The sequence below is a fragment of the Eucyclogobius newberryi genome, unplaced genomic scaffold (assembly GCF_026437365.1).
Source record: "Eucyclogobius newberryi isolate DKJ021-1_F unplaced genomic scaffold, fEucNew1.0.hap1 SCAF_15, whole genome shotgun sequence".
Taxonomy (NCBI): domain Eukaryota; kingdom Metazoa; phylum Chordata; class Actinopteri; order Gobiiformes; family Gobiidae; genus Eucyclogobius; species Eucyclogobius newberryi.
In genome coordinates, this window is record NW_027315779.1 from 19010697 (window position 1) to 19029473 (window position 18777).

The window sequence follows — 18777 nt, forward strand, 5'->3', positions numbered from 1 at the left end:
ACTAAAATCATATTAGTACAGCGGGACTTAGCCCAATCACAAGGTATAACTTAATTCCAGGTTGTACTTGACATACAGAGTGATCTATAATTGAAGACGACCTGCCAGCCAGTCCTCCCTGTGAACCTCAGCTGAGCACAGAGGCTCACTGGAATAATAGTCCTATTTGAACTACACTGTATCAGATCTTTTTGTCATTTCCAGTATGAATTATATTATCTTGACATTTACCTGCATCTATTTAGGCTATGAATCTTTTATATCGCATTCTTTCTTTGAAAGTGGAAACAAATGTATACGTTGGTTCATTATGACATTTAGTTAATTTAATTTTTGTTTAAAATGTGATCTTAATAAAACGTTTTCACTTTCACATAATATGTATAGATAATAAAGTCTATCATAAGTACGGTATGTGACAAAACATTGGATTTCTTAGTAATGACATTTAACCTCCCTTGCTGATTATTTTTTAGATTACACATATATTCTTGTTTGAAGACTTTGGTCTATGTCAAATACAGCTCAATATACGGTATGTAAAATGTGAAATCACATGTCAAAGATCGCTAAAAGCAAATTAAAAATAAACAAAGCACAATTAATTAAAAAAAAAACATTTTCATGATGTACATATGATGTTCAACTGATGATCCCTGAATTCATTTGTCATGCAGTGTATACAAGTTTATATAATCCCAATAATTACTTAGTGTTGGGAATGACGCCCTACAAAATAAGTAAGTTACTGTAATTGCATTTTCTGCAATGCAGTAATATAACTCATTACTGAGTTGAATATGGGCAGTATATTAATCAGTAACGCGAGTTACAAAGTGATTTGATTATGGTCCGTGCTGTTGGTCCCACTCTCTCGTCACAATAGCATCAGTGCCCTGGCGCCCAGAGACAAGAGAGGCTAAACTTAAGACTGATCAGAAGAATCAGAATCAAAAGGGATTTATTGCCATTGTCAATGAACAGGATTCTAAAACTAGGAACTTACTTTGGTATTAAGGTGCAACATACAACAATGAATAATGATAGTAGCAAAATATATCAAAAAACTTCAAACTAACTCCAAAGTGTCCAAGTAGGGGAAAGAAAAGTGTCTTACATTCGTCATAGTTTTCCTTATAATCTGTGGCTGTAATTGTCACAAGGAGCTGTGTAATCTGTCCAGCCTGTGTAACTCAGTTTTATGAATGTATAATTGTAATGTTTTGGCAGTAAGATATTTCAAATGCTTGTATCAGTTAAGTTAGTTAGTGAAAGTTGATTTAGGGCTGTTTTCCTCAAAATGTGGGGGAACGTCCAAAAGGTGTAAAGGCTGTTTATGAAGATATTATGAAAATCATATGAAACTTAAATGGTCTTGATCAGATGAATTATAGACAATTTTATAAAATACAGTGGAAACCAGTTCTATGATAACTGGGAAATACAATATCTCCTGCAGTCGCTGTAACTTGTAATGTATAATGTATTACAATTTCAGAGTATTTTTTCCAAAACTGCCAATGGCTATATTTTGTGTACAGATTATTATGATTCAATTTCATAATATGGACTAACACAACATTATACACAAACTGATTTCTTTGGATTTTTCTTCACATTTTGCTTCACTCAAACTACACACTGGAAGTCATCATGTCATGTTTCATCTGCACAACCACATTCACATCTATTCAATAATCCTTAAGGTTAGCCTACAATCCACAACCATCAAATATGCGGCGTCTGAAACACGTAAACCACTCTTTTGTGCAGGAATTATTCACCATCTGCTAAAGTTGTTTTCCGTTTTGTTGTGTGATTTTTGCCTTATTAATTTGGTGAGTCATACAGAAAGACTGCTTTGTTTTGTCTCTTCCTGTTTTCAATCACCTTTCCTGCGTTCACTAAAAGGCAATATTTTTCAGCACTTGTTTTCAACACCTCTCCTCCTCTTAGGTGACATTATCAAAAATGTCCTTCTGTTGCTCGTTCACCTTTCTGTCATTTTGGATCTGACAGTAGCTTTGGGCAAGATTCCTGCTTCATGTCTCCTGTGTGGTTTCATCCTCTTCTTCCTCTTTGTCCTAGAATTGCCAAATTACATGCAAAGGTTTTGGTCAAGCTTTAAAAATCTTCTTGACGGATCACATAACAAACCTCTCATTTATTTATCTGCTTTCACACTGCATTGCATTCGTTTAAGATGTTTAAGGTTTGAGTAGAAGAGGACCCTCTTGCTGTGAGGTAGTGGTGACCACTAAATTATTATTATTATTATTATTATTGTGTTTTAAAACACAATAATAATAATAGTGATGAGCTTGATATTTAGTTGCACTTTTTTAATGTATCTCTGGGTCAATTCAGGATAAGGGGTTTACACAAAGTGTTGTGTGCTGGCGGCTTATGTGTGAATAAATCATTAGTTACCGTATTACAGGCTGAATGTAGACTTTAACTGTCTCTTACAGTAAGATTTGAAGTTTCCCTCCTCGACTGGAGACCACCCCCTGTCCATTGTCTGCATATGAAGTGTGAGTTAGGAGACCCTCCTCACAGCTGCTTGGCTCTTACCTAAAGCCAGCGTTGAATATGCATGAGTCCATCCTGATAAACTGCTGCTCTCAGCACTAAAGTCAGGAGGAAGCCCCACTCAGCAGATGGAGGGAATCAGAAAGAAAACTTTGTGAAAGACACACCAGAGGACCAGGAGTAACATATCTTTAATGGCAAGTGAAAATGCTAACCGTGTTTGTCCATGATGCCCTTGTAAAGACAATGACAGTGCCACGTCCCTGATACGTGTGTGTGTGTGTGTGTGTGTGTGTGTGTGTGTGTGTGTGTGTGTGTGTGTGTGTGTGTGTGTGTGTGTGCGTGCGTGCGTGCGTGCGTGCGTGCGTGCGTGCGTGTGTGTGTGCGTGCGTGTGTGTGTGAATATATAAGTGCTTAGATGTGTGTATGCCAGTGCTTTGGTGAGTGTCTGTCCATATCATTTTGCTTGAAGCTCTGGACAGTTGCCAAGCAACTGTGGCAGGCAGTGCAGCACTCGACTGGGCACACATACACACACATAGACACATTTACACCACTACAGGTCAGCGCTCATATCGTACCCTAGTCACTCACTCAGGCTAATGTCCAGTCAATAGGCGATGAACCCCGGATTATAGCACTATAGCACACGCCATAATATATACAAGCATATATTTATGACCACAATGACACTGACATGAAATTACATCACCACATCTATTATATGTTTTCTTTGAGTGACACCTGTTGACTCTAGATAGCAATGTAATCATTTGTCATCTATGTTGAATTAGCATTTTGGGTGTCATCTCATTATTGCAGCAATATCTGTCTGTAAAATTGTAACATGGCTGAAGTGTCTGAGAACCGACCAGACTTCTGAGAATTTTGTTATTGATATTGTGAAAGGACATGTTCCTATTCCAAGGACATACATTTCCTGTGGCTAGCAGGCTTCACAGCAAGAAGGTTCCAGGTTAGACTCCGGGTTAGGCCATCTGGGCCTAGAAGCCTCCAGCTAAGGGCCACCTTAGCTAATTGGTTGAGGGATATATATTTATTGTTCTGGTTATAGTAGTTCTGGTTAATGTTGATAGTGTGTCATAATTCTAGCCTTCAGTGAAGTTAATTGGAAACTTATGACGATGCCTCATCATGGGCATCATCATAAGATAAGATAAGATAAGATATTCCTTTATTGTCCCACATGGGGAAATTTCATTGGTGCAACGCAGGTAGATACAGAGGTAGATACAGAAGAACAGATCACTTATAGGAAGTCTGAAAAACACTTTCAGTAGAAGATCTCCTATAAATAAATAAAAACTCCCATAGACAAATAAATAAATAAATAAATACCATTGCATGTGATCCCGACAGTAATTGCACATGAATATGTGTCACGACAGCACATAGATTGCACATGAATTTCACAGTAATTGCACATGAATTCCAACAGTAATTGCACATACGACAGAATTGCACATCAGTATTAGGTTAGGTCAGTATTGCGACGGGATAACGTGACGATCTCCGGGTAAGACGACTGTTGTCCGCAGTTTCATGAGTTCCTCCTTTGTGTAAACGCGGTACGGCGCCGGCCGGGGGGCGGGGCCGGAGCCGGGGGGCGGGGCCGGAGCCGGGGGGCGGGGCCGGGGGGCTCAGAGCCAAGACACATCGCAACGACACGACGAAAACACTCAATCCAGCCGAATAAAGTCAAAACAAGTTAATTTAAAGTGATTCCAGTGCGTGTCCCGATCGTTCGTGAAGTTCCTCTTTCATATAAACGTGTATATAAACGTGTACCGACGACACGCCGTACTTTAGCGCGGCCGGAGGGCGCGGGGGGGGGGCTGGTGGGCTCGCTCGGAGCTAGCTCACGTCACAACAACACAACGAACGCAACGAAAAACGCTCAAATCCAGCCGAAAAAAGTCAAAAACAGTTGAATTAAAAAACTATTCCAGCGCGTGTCCCTATCGTACAGTAAAATAGAAAAAATATACTAACTATATTTACAAAATATAGGAGATAAAGCACAATAAGTGTGAGAAAGAAGAGAGCGTTTACACCGGGCTGCCAGCTGTACCAGCGCCTTATTATCATCATTAGTACCTCCACCACAAATACACTGTTCCACTCTGTACAGTGTGCAGACTGTCCTCTTGTGCCATCTGCTCCTCCAGCTTTTGGCTCTCCACATTTTCTAACATTATGCTTTAAATTCTCTTTGAGTTATTAAGTGATACTCATACTTTGTGTCTGTCCAAATATTTAGTCTGTACTGAGATATTTTGGTAATTTAACGATAAACAATAAACAATTTATGAGCTGTATGGTATATTTAATTTCACAAATTCATATATTTATGTCCCATTTTCAGGATGATATGAGCAGCAGGTAGTTTGCTGGCCAGCTGTTGCAACAACTGTTAGGTTCAAAGTGCACACAAAGTGGCTGTTGCAGATTTCACCATATGACAAACAGTCCCCTCAGTGCAGGCTATGCTCTGTCTCACACTATTAACTTTATGCATTAGGTTGTAAGAACAGGAAGAGTGTGTTTGTTTTGTTTGTTGTTAATAGTAGCAAAGTACCGGTAATCATTACAAGTTGTGGCATTAGTAGTTGTAGAAGTAGCTGCAATAGATGTTGTAGTGGAACAAGTTATTCACTGTCATGTTCCCGTCCGCAAGACTCAATTTACTTTGGCCTAATTTTATAATAGTAAATCAATACATACATATTTGTATAACTTAGAATGTACTGTCAAATTTGTATCAATAAAATCACACAATTGTTGCACTGGAAAATATGATTAAAGTCAAGTATTGTGATTTGTATGTAATCATATTAAACATTTTATCAATAAAATATAAAAAAGGCGACTTCTATAATTGCTTGTTCATGTAAATCGTGGCACAAATTCTTATATCTTTGTACCATCCAATCTACAATCAGTCAGGTTAACGCTGATACAGAGATCTCCTGGAGCTTGGAGGTGAGACAGGAATAGGATGCTTACCACAGTGTCTAAACCCTATTTTCGTTTTGGGGATACTGTATCTTGTGTGGTTTATTTTTAAATAGGAGCCTGGGCCCTACAGGTCTATTAGGGAACATTAGTCACTGTCAGAAGCACACATCAGTGGCTGCTAACCGGCTCTCATTACCTCAGCATCCTGAGCAGCACCTACACAGCGGTCTCCATAGAATATCAATCACAAGATCAACACCCTCCATTGCTCTTATTCTCATGGAAAATAGAGTGCCGTTGGTAAGACACAAGTTATAATTTCCCCAATACATTTTACATTATTATAAACTTTTAGAAATTTGCTCAAAGTAGAATAAAGTACACAACCAGAGCACACCATCCATCCATCCATTTTCTTTTGCTTTATCCGGTGTTGGTTTGGTCATGTTCTAGAGCTTGTTTAGTCCTGATCTAGTCCAGGTTTAGTTTTGCTTTTAGTCCTGGTTTTGTCTAAATTTTGATATGGTGACTGTGTAAGTGCACTTTATAATAGATCATATGTTCAGTTACTGATCCCCTGTGGCAGAAATGATGCTGCTTTGTCTTAGCAACAACACTGCTGGTATCAGTTCTTTGGCTTTGACAGTGTTCCAAATCTGCACTAGCATTTCACAGTTTTCACATTCACACATACCACTGATCTACAGAATAGTCTTTAATCCTTTGAGTTATCTGAGTCACAAACTGAACACTGCATACTTAATTTGCTTAAAAATGGCGGCTAATGCAATAATGCTTCTTCCATCCTTTAGCAAACAATCTTGCAGACCATTGTCCTTTACAGAGAGTTGCTGGTCACAGTCGGTGCCAATAAGTGTCGCCGTGGTGTTAATGACTTAATTACAGCAATGATGAGTGGTTCTTATTAGAATCCGTATCTTATAATTAGACACTGAATGGACATCCTGTACATTTTATTTCATACCAGTGATAGTTTGTTCAGTTTAATTTAACATTTTGTGGGTGTTCACCTACTGCTGAAAAGTGTTTCCTTCTGTTCATCTCACCCTTACTGTGCTGTATTTTTGGTATGGGCGCAAAAAAAATCTGTCATTTGGCATTGCGTACAGTGTTAAACTCTCAGCAGACTTCAGAGAGGTTTAGAGAGGTTCTTCACAATGACAGGTTGCCATCTTCTATTCTAAAAGAATAGTTTTTCAGATGCACTCCGATTACCTTGTTGTCTGACACTTATTGCACTTTTCTTTTTTCTTTGTTGTCGTTTTGGCCGCCAGGCTTTCTTAGCACAGGGGACCAGTCAGCGAAGGGGAACTATGGCCTGTTGGACCAGATCCAGGCTCTGCGCTGGCTAAAGGAAAACATTGGGCACTTTGGAGGAGACCCAGAGAGAATCACCATCTTTGGCTCCGGAGCAGGAGCGGCCTGTGTGAACCTCCTGATCCTGTCACACCACTCTGAAGGTGAGGACGGCATTAATCAACACAGTATGATTTTACATTTTAAAACCACAACCAAACTCAAATAAAGCTCCATGCATGCATAGAAACAATTTAGCATATTTAGTAAAATCATGAGTTTTTTATTACAATCTAGACTTAAAAATATGGGATTTATACATAGCATTTTGACGCATTACTAAACCACCAAAACATCTACCAAATACAGAACATGCAGCAGACTTCTATTTTCATGTTTTCCAAAAGCTCAAAAGCTCAAACAAAGAAAGCGGTTAGCCTGCAGCTGAGTGACCCCACATATGTGTGTTTCATAGTGAGGTTGTTCCACTAAAACACTTATCTCCCAAATCCTATCTGGAAAATAATCCTAATCCTGTCCTTCATTCTATAGAACATTGGTTCTATATTTAACCTATGTTTGGACTGTTAATTCCTCTGAAGGAAATATGTACATTTACTTAAGTTTCTACAAATTTAATATTTGTAATATCTATTTAAACATGTGAAAATAATCAACATTTGATATGCAGTTGCGAGTTTGAAAATAACAAATAATGTCACATTTAAGTTGCCAAAACTATGAAAAAAGGTGCGACTTATTGTACGGAAAATGCGGTGTGTGTGTGTGTGTGTATATATATATATATATATATATATATATATATATATATATATATATATACATATACACCGTATTTTCCGAACTATAAGTATATGTTTTGGGATGGTAAAAATCAGGTACAGTGCCTTCAAGTAAGTAACAAGCCCATTCAAAAATATGAATATACGTATCAAAACTCAATTAATTACTTTGACTGCTATCTTGTGTAATTAAAGAAATGATTTAATGAAATGCAACAATGAAGAATGATCCTTTTTATATTTAGACACATATGCATACATGAAGCATAAAGTCATTCAAATAAACTGTGAGTGAAAGCCGAGTGGTGCTGACTGAATTGACAGATGGATATAAACAGTAGGTTATTCCCCACAACACCCTGCACCTCGGGACACAAGCTCTGAGATAATCCCAAATAACGTCACTCCTCGTGGAGCTCAAATCACTCAACTATAACAACAAAAATTGTCTTTCTGAAATGAACCTTTCCCTGTCTAGGCAGCGCATTATTTAGAAATAGAAGCAATACACACATGGAATTGTTTTATATAGATTGCATTCACACTTGATGTAAATGTATGTAAATGTATCACAAATGTGTGTATGTTTTATAAGAATACATGTCTAGTTATGTCTGTCTGTTGTGTTGTTGAAAGATATTTCATTTAGCTTTGGGCAGTTAGAATTTGAACACAAATGCATAAAGTGCGATACATTTGGAATGGATTTGATGGGAGTCTACAGATGTTGGTTCACTAATCCTTTGATAGGAGTCAAAAAGGTCATAATATTACTAGACTGATGGCAGAGACAATTGTTACACACAGGCATACATCTGTACAGTGTGCATGAATTTATGTACAATATATTTGAAAACATACAAACACAGAAGGGCAATAACATAAATATTTCAAAAAAGAGTTTGAAAATGATGGTCAGCTAAAGCATTCACAGAAACATTTGTTTTAGTTTATTAATAAAACATTTCACTACTGTAGCTACTGCTCTACATCTACTGTGGGTTTTGGGGACTTTTATTTTGTAGACCCTATGCTAAGTCTGCACTGCATGCATCCACTGAGCATCCATTTTGAAGTCAGACTGTAATGGCTGTAAGTGTGAAAAAAGTTGAACAGTTTGTGGAGGTAGTGTATGAGCGGATGAGAGATGAGCTGCTGCCGAGAACCTTCCTAATTGATTTCACAGGGAGAGGAGCGGGGGTGGGGCATATGCAGAATATGGCAAAGGAGGGGGCTTAATTATTAATGACAGAATCTGTGGATAAAACAGAGGGACAGCAAGCCATTTTACATAACAGCGCAACAGTGCAAGAAGCATCTTTCTATCTCCTCACTGGCATTATCTGACACATCAAGACCACTGCTGCGTGTTGATTCGTCGCCATTTTTCTCCTCACCGTCTCTGGTCACATGTAATTGGAGCATATTTTTTTTCCCATGGCTTGAACATTCATAAAGATTTTCCCCGGCAATGCAACACAGCTGGATATCGCCTTCATCTTGCTGCATATGTAATACTCCACTTTTGCTCCTCCTCCAACATATGCATTATTGAACACACTCACACTCCTGAATCTCCGAGGCCCGCTAAGTGTGTCAGGAAGAAAAGTGTGCTAAACTGATAGAGAATATGTGATTGTGTGTTGTTAATATTGGATAATACTCGTCTTCCGACAGGCCTGTTCCAGAGGGCCATAGCGCAAAGTGGTTCGGCTATTTCCAGTTGGTCGGTCAACTACCAGCCCATGATGTACACAAAGACCCTGGCTAAGAAGGTGGGCTGTAGCCTGGGGGACATGGCAGAGCTGGTGGACTGCCTGAGGAGGAAGAGTTTCCGGGAGCTGGTTGATCAGGACATCCAGCCGGCCCGTTATCACATCGCCTTTGGGCCCGTGGTGGATGGGGACGTGGTTCCAGATGACCCTGAGATTCTCATGCAGCAGGTCAGAGCTTACACTGCGACTGGTAATCTGCCGGTATTTTTGAATCCAAAGTATTTGTTCAAAAAGTCATACATATTTAGGTGGACAGAGAACTCTGGTATAGTATTAAAACCTAATTATGACCAAATCAAGTGTGTTTTGGAAAATATCTGTTGCATGCTTGAAAACAAATCAAAATTCAGATGATTCCAGGGGAAAAGCACATTGTATTATAATGTTATGCTATGCTATGCTATGTTGACAACAGGGTGAGTTTCTGAACTATGACATCTTGCTGGGAGTGAATCAGGGAGAGGGTCTGAAGTTTGTGGACGACAGCGAAGGGGAAGACGGTATATCAGCGGCCTCATTTGACTACACCATATCCAACTTTGTGGACAACCTCTACGGATACCCGGATGGTCAGACCAAACTTAATTTTACACTCATATTGACTAACAACAATTATTCATTCCAATTTATGACATACAGTAAGAATAGAGAAGGTAATTTGCTCTATTCTTACTGTATGTCATAAATTGGACATTGTATGGGTTCATTTAAAATGGACAAACTTTCTAGAAATGATCAGAATAATACACAGTATATCCATTGTGACAGTAGCAAAAAATACAGTTTACAAAACATTTCTGTTTCAACAGTAAGTTCTCATTTGGCTTTCTTGTTTTTGGCAAGGTAAAGGTATCCTCAGGGAGACCATTAAGTTCATGTACACAGATTGGGCTGACAGGGACAACAGTGACATGAGGCGGAAGACCCTCCTGGCCTTGTTCACAGACCATCAGTGGGTGGCTCCCGCTATTGCCACGGCCAAGCTGCACGCTGAGTTCCAGTCGCCTGTCTACTTCTACACCTTCCACCACCACTGTCAGACCGAAGCCAGGCCAGAATGGGCTGACGCTGCTCACGGAGATGAGCTCCCCTACGTGTTTGGGATCCCCATGGTGGGGGCCACTGACCTGTTCCCATGTAACTTCAGCAAGAACGATGTGATGCTAAGCGCCGTGGTCATGACGTACTGGACCAACTTTGCAAAGACAGGGTATGAATACTTCTGATTTTAGTTTGACTTTAAACTTGCATACAGTACTTAAAGGTGCACTCTGTACGTTTTCTGGTGGCGGGTCTGTCACCTGCTTTAATGTCATTTTGTGGAGGATTCCATGCAAAACAACAACATCTCGTTTCAAACCACTACAGAAAGATTGATACCTCTAAATCTTAAATTCAGGTCTACATTTTTAAAACTTATGTTCTTTTTTTATTCCTTTCAGAGATCCCAACCTACCTGTTCCACAGGACACCACTTTTATTCACACAAAACCAAACCGCTTTGAGGAGGTGATCTGGACCAAATTCAGTTCAAAAGACAAGCAGTACCTGCACATTGGTCTGAAGCCCCGGGTCCGGGACAACTATCGGGCCAACAAGGTTGCCTTCTGGCTTGAGCTGGTGCCGCACCTTCATGGCCTTCAGCACGAAATAATCAGTTCTGTGAAACCTCCAGCGACTCCCGGAGGTCCCAATCGCAGGCCCATCCCTGGCAGCCCACGATCCACACGCCAACCCATCATCTCCACGGACCCGCCTTATCCAGACCCTGACAGTTCTGAGCGCCCTCGCATCCCTCCGTTCCCAGAGGAGACACGGGACTACTCCACAGAGCTAAGTGTGACAGTGGCCGTGGGCGCTTCCCTGCTCTTTCTAAACGTCCTGGCCTTCGCAGCGCTGTATTACAAACGGGATAAGAGGCATGAACTCATGCAGCGGCGCCACCGCCGCCTGTCCCCTCAGAGGGGCACCACCATGGGCATGGGTGTGGGCATGGGAGTGGTAGGAGCCCCGCCACACAATGACCTGGCCCTGAGTCAGGAGGAGGAGTTGATGTCACTGCAGATGAAGCAGCAGAGAGTGGAGCTGGAACACGGGACCCCTCTACCATCTCGCGGAGTGCACGGTGACCTGGAGACGCTGCGGCCCCCAGTGTGTCCCCCTGACTACACACTAGCCCTGAGGAGAGCCCCCGAAGATGTGCCGCTCATGACAGCCAATACCATCACCATGATTCCCAGCACTATCAGCAGCATGCAGCCGTTGCACCCCTTTAACACCTATCCACCCGTCCCGGCCCCCTCTGGCACTCCTGTTCCCAGCCACAGCAACAATGCGCTACCGCACCAACACTCCACCACACGAGTATAGGACCACGCACAACTCTGGGCTCACAGAGACACAACACAAAACTGCTCCACCATCAATCCTGTGTGTTTGTCTGTTCTCATTAAGCCCCAATTGAAACTGCAGTTTGTACGGTTTCACATTCAGAAATACCTCTAACATGAGGACAACAATCACAGGGGGGTTGTGTTCAAATGATCCTTGCCATTGGTTCTTGCAGCTTTGCCTCATTATAGCGCTTTCTGTATTTGGTGTTTTGCTTTAAGCTCTTCGCCCCTGTCAGGACTAGACAGCCTATCACAGTCAATCTGGCAATTTATGTGTAGCTTAGTTGTTTTCATCATAGTGTCATTGTAAAACTATGTTTGACATAGAATACAAATAATCATTTTCATTCATGGTTTAGGGGGAAAAGACAATACACAGTGAGCTGCTTTGAACGAAGCAGCATATGCTTAACAAGCTGTGTGTCATAAAGAAGAGATTTCCTGAAACCTACAAACTGCAGCTTTAAAGGCCCAATCTGGAAGTGTAATTTGGCACCACGCATTGAGCACTTTGTCCCCAAAGCTGTCTGCATTCTGGTTTAGAGATATGAGAAATGTACCATTTGCAGTACAAGAATGTGACAGTTGAGCGTCATCCCTCTGTTATGAAATGTATTTTTTATATTTACAAATCAATGTATAGTATTATACTGTATAATACCAGAGTCTTGCTTCATAGATCTATGTAGTAAGGATGCCGTTTCCAGATTGGGGCTGGCTCCTCTGGGCGTTCCTGGATAAACTGACTCACTCAGCGTGTGGGGTGCGACCTGAATCCAGCCTGCCCATTAGACTGGGCTGCATCTGGGCCACACAGGCGCTAATCACATCCATTACTTTATTTGTTTCTCACTCATTATCTGTCTCTATCTGCATCTCGGCCCATTTAACTGCTTCTCCATTTACTGCCTCACACACTTTCTCTGTGCATCTGCCCTTGTAGCTCTTTTTATTCAACCATTGCATAGTTCATCTCACATTCCCTCCTCTCTCTTGCAATCACTACTAGACTCTTTATTCCTTTTGGAGTCTTTTATACAAAACACAAATGTAAATGATGTATTATTAATAAATTGTAAGGATATGAATGAAAAAAAGATATTCTGATATCTCGTTTTTACCAGCATTCTTGGTGCCAAGTACTGTGAAAAAGCTCCTCTCGTGCTGGCGTCCATTGGACGTCCGAGAGGCATATCCTGACTGTATTCTACAAAAGGAAATATCATCAGAAAAGTGCCAACCCCTTCATTTTTCTGTTGGATCCACACTTTTTAATTACATTCAATGTTGCACTGTGGATGGTCTCTCCTTATAGGGAAATCAATATATCCTTGTTTTAAAAAAAAAAGATGAACATGAAGTTTTATTGCTGTCTGGAATATTTGCATGTTTTTTTAAACAGTGTGGACATAGACATTTGCCATTTAGATTTTCCATGTTCTGCCTTGTTTTTATTATTTGTCATTTTAAAAGTTGTTTTGTTTTGTTTCTGTTTTAAAATACACAGCACTTTGTGGTATATTCAACTGATATAAAAGTATAGAGAGATGAATATTGAGTATACTAAAGAGAATAAATATTTCCTTTTTATTTTTTTCTAACACTGGGGCTGTGCCACACATTAGCAGAAAGACTGACGAAAGCCTTTTTCTCCCCCTCATGTTACTATAACTTGTGTCTTTTGCACAGCCACTCAATATCACATGAGGAAAGCTCTTTTTAAGTTACAAAAAACAAAAGCAACTGCTCTAAATGATTAGTCCTAATGCGTTTTGTGTGTGACTGACTATATCCATATGCTTCAGTGTTTGAAGACTGCCTGACACTTGTCCTTCATCTTCTGTTGTTATAACTCTCCTCTCACAGTGGGATGGGGTAAATTTACCTTGGCTTAAAGGTGAGAGCGCCTTGCAATGTGTGTTTCACAGCTCTCGCACAACTGAACACCAAACAGACGGGTCGCTCTCGGGACAGTCATGATTAAACAGCCCAGTGACTTCAAGACAAACGTGGACAAACGCTGATAAATCTGCTGTCTACTTTGATCTGCCAGTGCACGCAGGACCACAGCCTAAAACATGAGTTCAAAACACACTGACAGACACTACTCATTCTCTTGTCTGGGTATGTGGGCTTGTGTGACCGCGACCCTGGAGCCAGACTGCCATCCCTCACTGGACTGGAAGAGCTGAGAGGACAAAACAACCACACCAGACAAACTGTACATTTTTTAAGTGTAAGAGAATCAACTGGGAATTTGTAAATATTCTGTTTGTCGTTTGGTTTGAGTGATTAGCCAAACCTTTTTTGTGACAGCAGGTGCAAGTTTTGATCATTTTATTTTTCATCTTTTCTTGTTTGTTTTTTTCCTATTAAGAAAATATATATGACCAGGCCACAGACACATTAACATGATGATAGCTTTTCTGCTGAACTCAGATGAACTCAATGAAGTGAAACACAGTGCATTAATATAATTGCCCTTTATTGGTTATTAGGGCAGATAATAGATACAAAGCTTGGGGACATTGTAATGTTACTTTATGGTTACACAACAGTCCTTTGATTGGGGGATTGGCCTAAATATTCTGATTCTATTAATCCTGCATTAATCTTTACTCTATGTCATGATTGCATTTGTGCCAATGTTAAACGTGTTCTTTTTCTTGTTTTTCCATTTCCATGCAATACAAAGGTCAGCCAACAGATCGGAAGCACACTCAAGTTTACATGTTTACACTACAGTTATGATGTTGGCTTGATATAAGTGAAAATTAAAGCATATATATAGATATTAATAATAACAGGCTTAACCAAACTTCAGATATCTTCTTGTTCCAGATGCTGATTGGTTATGTGGAGGCTTGCACCTGTTTGTCTGTTTCATTTAGTCTGTTTTAGTAATCTGCTTGAAGCTCAACATAATGTGAGAGAGCATAATGGACTGAAGGGGTTGAAAGAACAAAAGTTAATATTTCTATTTCAAATAGAGGCTATTACACACTGTATGTTGTGTATCTGAACTGGAAATCATTAAAAATACATTCTTAAACAAAAGGCCTAATGTTAATATTTACCAGTATCTGTGTGCATAGAGCAGTGATTCCCAACCTAGGGGTCGGAACCCAAATTTGCATCCCCAATGATTTTGGGGGATATATATATATATATCCCCCAAAATCTTTATTAGCCATCAAACGATGATGATGATTGTTATTATTAATAGTAATAATCATCGTCATAATCATAACTGTATTATTATTATCATTATCGTTATTTTGTTTGTCCATAGCCTTGCCGTAGGATGTTGGGGCCACCAGTGGATCTACCTGTAAAATAGATATAGCTGAAAGAAATAGATTGGGAACCACTGGCCTAGAGTTACACCACTGTTTTTACTGTCTTTACTTTTGGATCTTTTTTTTTCGCCACTAGGGGTCAGTGTAAAACGGGTTAACCCGCTGCCTGCCTTAGGGTAGTTTCAGCAGACTTTACATATATGTTTACCCTTTATTTGATAAGGTGGGCATATGTGCTCAGTGTATTGTATGTGTACATATGTAACAAGTGTGGAGCAAACGTGTGCAGCTGCAGCAGCTGTGTGTCAGGTCAGCTGTCGTGTGCTCCATGATCCCAAGTTAAATTGTCTTGTAAAAAGAAACTGTGAAAACAAACTGGGACAAATCGATCCAATTTGCTACTACTGAAATGTGCTACTAGTGAAAACTTTGAATAGACAACATTTTAAATACAGGCCTATGCCAGATTTGATTACATTGTTCCTTGCACTGTACTCACACATTAGCCACGGTTCGTTCAAGGGCCAATCAAGTTGCCGTAAAAGTCAAATTAAATAAAACTACTTTCGACTATGGAATGTAAACTATAACACACGCGTAGGTTACAGTGTAATATAATTTCAACACTGACACTTAATGGTAATACAGTGCACAGTAAATATGAGTTTTCAGCATGTTCTACTCGGGGAATGCAATCTTTAAATACTCCAATCACACCAAACTGAGCTCTGGGGCCAATCCTTTGTTGTATCAATGTTGTATCTCGGTAGACATTCTTGCAGCATATTGCTTAGATACCCACATACAAAAGTGAAACATTCCTTTGCCTATTTACTGTATTCGAAAAGAAATACTTAAAATTCACCACTAGATGGAGGCACAGGGCATTTTCTGCAGAGAGGAAATCTTGTTGAGAGGCAACAGCAGAATCACTTTACACACCATACAAGCCCCTCTGTAACTGTCTATGTAACCTTTTATGGCAGTGGCACGTGCTGTTAACAAGAATCATCCTCAAATAAAATATATTTCACTATGACATTTGTTGTAATAGCACAGCTTTTGGGATAAAGAAATGTTCCTTATTGTGAGGCTAATGTAAATTCTTAATTAGGTGTGTACATATAGTGAGTCCTTGGACATCATTCAAAAGACCCAAATTATAATGGATCCTTAAATCATTTAATCTGCAAAAATGCTAAAATGTTAAGATTTTTTTGTTGCTGTTTCTTGTCTCTTCCTGTACTCTCATTTTAAGATGGCAACTCAGGAGCATTCAACATGTTGATAATGTACAAAATCTTAAACAAAATTTGAACACCAAAAAAACAACAAAGACAGCTGAAGGCCTCCCAAACTATTTTACTGTCATTTCACAAGAGAACCTAAAATAACAAACAGATCTAATGAAACTCAAAAGTAACTTGTAACTGACAGTGAATGCTAACATGTACACAATGCAGATGCTTAGATGGTATGTTGCAGGTAAACAGGAAGTGGTGAAGGAGAAGTGCACTTGTCTTCGAAGATCAGCATGTTCTGGTCGACCTCCATATGATCTTTGAGGAACATCTCCAGCTCCATCACAGTCATCTCATGGACACTGTTGCACTCCTTGTCGCGGCCCATGGTTATTGCAGCGATTCATGTTTCCCCATGGTCGTCTCCCCGGTCACAATGTAGGCAGTGCCACGACAGAAGTTGTTTGGATGGACTCAGATGTGCTCTTCATACTCACTCCGAGGGCCACAGTTGAACTCACGGATCTCAGAGACTACATTTGTCATTGTGTAAGTGTCGGCCGTGTTGGGTGGACTGGTGCTCCACATCTGAATAGTCATCAAGGACTTACTGGCTGTCTTCAAACTTCATGTGCAGGTATCCAGGGGGAAGGACAGCATGTTCCCATTTCCATCTGTTTCTGCCAACTGCAAACAGTGTCAAAGCCACAAAGCAAATCAGTCCTGATTAGATTAATCTGCATTTTTTGGAAGATTGCCCTTTTATTGGACAGGGAAACTGGATTGAATACAAGCTGAGACAATGACATGTTAAAACACTGAAGCAATCAGTATTCTAAAAAGGATTATGGAATTAATCATTATTTATACATTATTACCATTTTAGCATAACACACTTTTACATACACTTATCATATACATTATTTTTTCTTTTTGTCAAAACAAGACTTTCTGAGGGATGGTTGGGGGTCACACCTTGAGAAGAATTGATGAAATTACATCTTGTATCTGTATTTACTGTGGTAGAAGTCGTAGTAGTATTTGTTAGTAATTACATTTGGCTGTTTGAGTTAATTCAGCAAACGCTAAAGTCTCATCTCTTCATCTTCTGTAGAACTCTGTACGTAGTCTACACATGGGAATGGGAACATTGAGATCCGATTGACCATGTTCTCTTCTTTCTATTCTTTTCTAATGACTCTATTCAATGTATATATATATATATATATATATATATATATATATATATATATATATATATATATATATATATATATATATATATATATATATATATATATATATATATATATATATATATATATATATATATATATATATATATATATATATATATATATATATATATATATATGATTGGTGTGGTTTCAGACACACAGCGCCCTACCAGGGGCAGTCCACTTGCCTGTCCCCTTCGGTTTTCTTGATTGATGAGTAGGCTGAGTACACCGGGTTCTCTTTTTGGTGTCGTAAAAGGTCACATATGGAGAATTGTCTGCATAATGCTGGCAGATAATTTCCAGCCCAGTGTCAATAATGCTCCGCAGGGGAGATGCAGGGGGTCTTTGCACCTCTCCATGTGATTAAAGTCAGGAACTACATGTGCCCAAAATGAAAGACAAAACACAAAAAGGTTTAAAGATAGATGCAGCAGCTTCTGTGTGCTCTCAATCTGAGATTAAAAAAAAAGTCTGCAGTGATGTAAATGTTGAGTAGATATTGTGTGCAACGTTCTGACTGTCCGGATGACCAACGACAGAGTGATTGGTTGAGCCTTGATTTGCCTTTCTAAGAGGCATATGGATGTAGTGTTACTGCTGTAAAATGCTGTTACTTATCTTAGTAGGGTTAGTCATCTGGTTAATCGAAATCCTAAAAAAGACAATAACATAAGCATGGGTTGGGTTAGAAAATTATAATCAACAACAATTAAAAAAAATGTCTTCATTAAAAACTTGACAATTTAGTTAGAAGAATGACGTACAGGGTCACCTGAAAAATGTATGCAATTTCATTTGACATGTTAACTTCTCTCCTCATCATAAGTCAGTTGTAATGACTGGCTGTTGTGTTTGCTGGGCCTGACTCTGCACACTAGTCATGACTTATGGTATTCATAACTTATGAGACTGGTGCTGATGATGCCGTTATATGAACAAACATAATTTATCAGTCAGCAATTTGTATTGTTTGTTATTGCATTTGTACTCAGAGTACCACGTAGCTCCTACTTTTTTGTATTTGTTTAATTAACATTCACAGAACCTTTTTTAACAGGGTAACAGTTCACGTCTGCCTTATTGCAGCCTTCCAGACGTGTTCTAAATCTACATGTAGTAAGACATACCATCCACTTGGGGACACTGTAAGCTTGTCTGTTGATTTCTCTATCCACTCTTAAATTTACTTACTTTTAA

General features: G+C 39.5%; 1 protein-coding gene across 3 annotated transcripts in view; it reads left to right on the top strand.

The window, feature by feature from the left end:
• The window catches only part of nlgn2b (neuroligin 2b), a 72515-nt gene extending 57659 nt beyond the window's left edge, over positions 1 to 14856 (top strand). For 2 of the 3 annotated variants that reach the window (XM_072446532.1, XM_072446531.1), the window contains 5 exons: positions 6807 to 6992; positions 9309 to 9574; positions 9822 to 9975; positions 10250 to 10616; positions 10849 to 14856. In XM_072446532.1, coding sequence (XP_072302633.1) covers positions 6807 to 6992; positions 9309 to 9574; positions 9822 to 9975; positions 10250 to 10616; positions 10849 to 11776 — 1901 coding nt within the window. In that variant the 3' untranslated portion in view covers positions 11777 to 14856. The remainder of the gene's footprint in view (positions 1 to 6806; positions 6993 to 9308; positions 9575 to 9821; positions 9976 to 10249; positions 10617 to 10848) is intronic. The other variant, XM_072446533.1, reaches the window with a different exon arrangement.
• The last annotated feature ends 3921 nt before the right edge of the window (positions 14857 to 18777 follow it).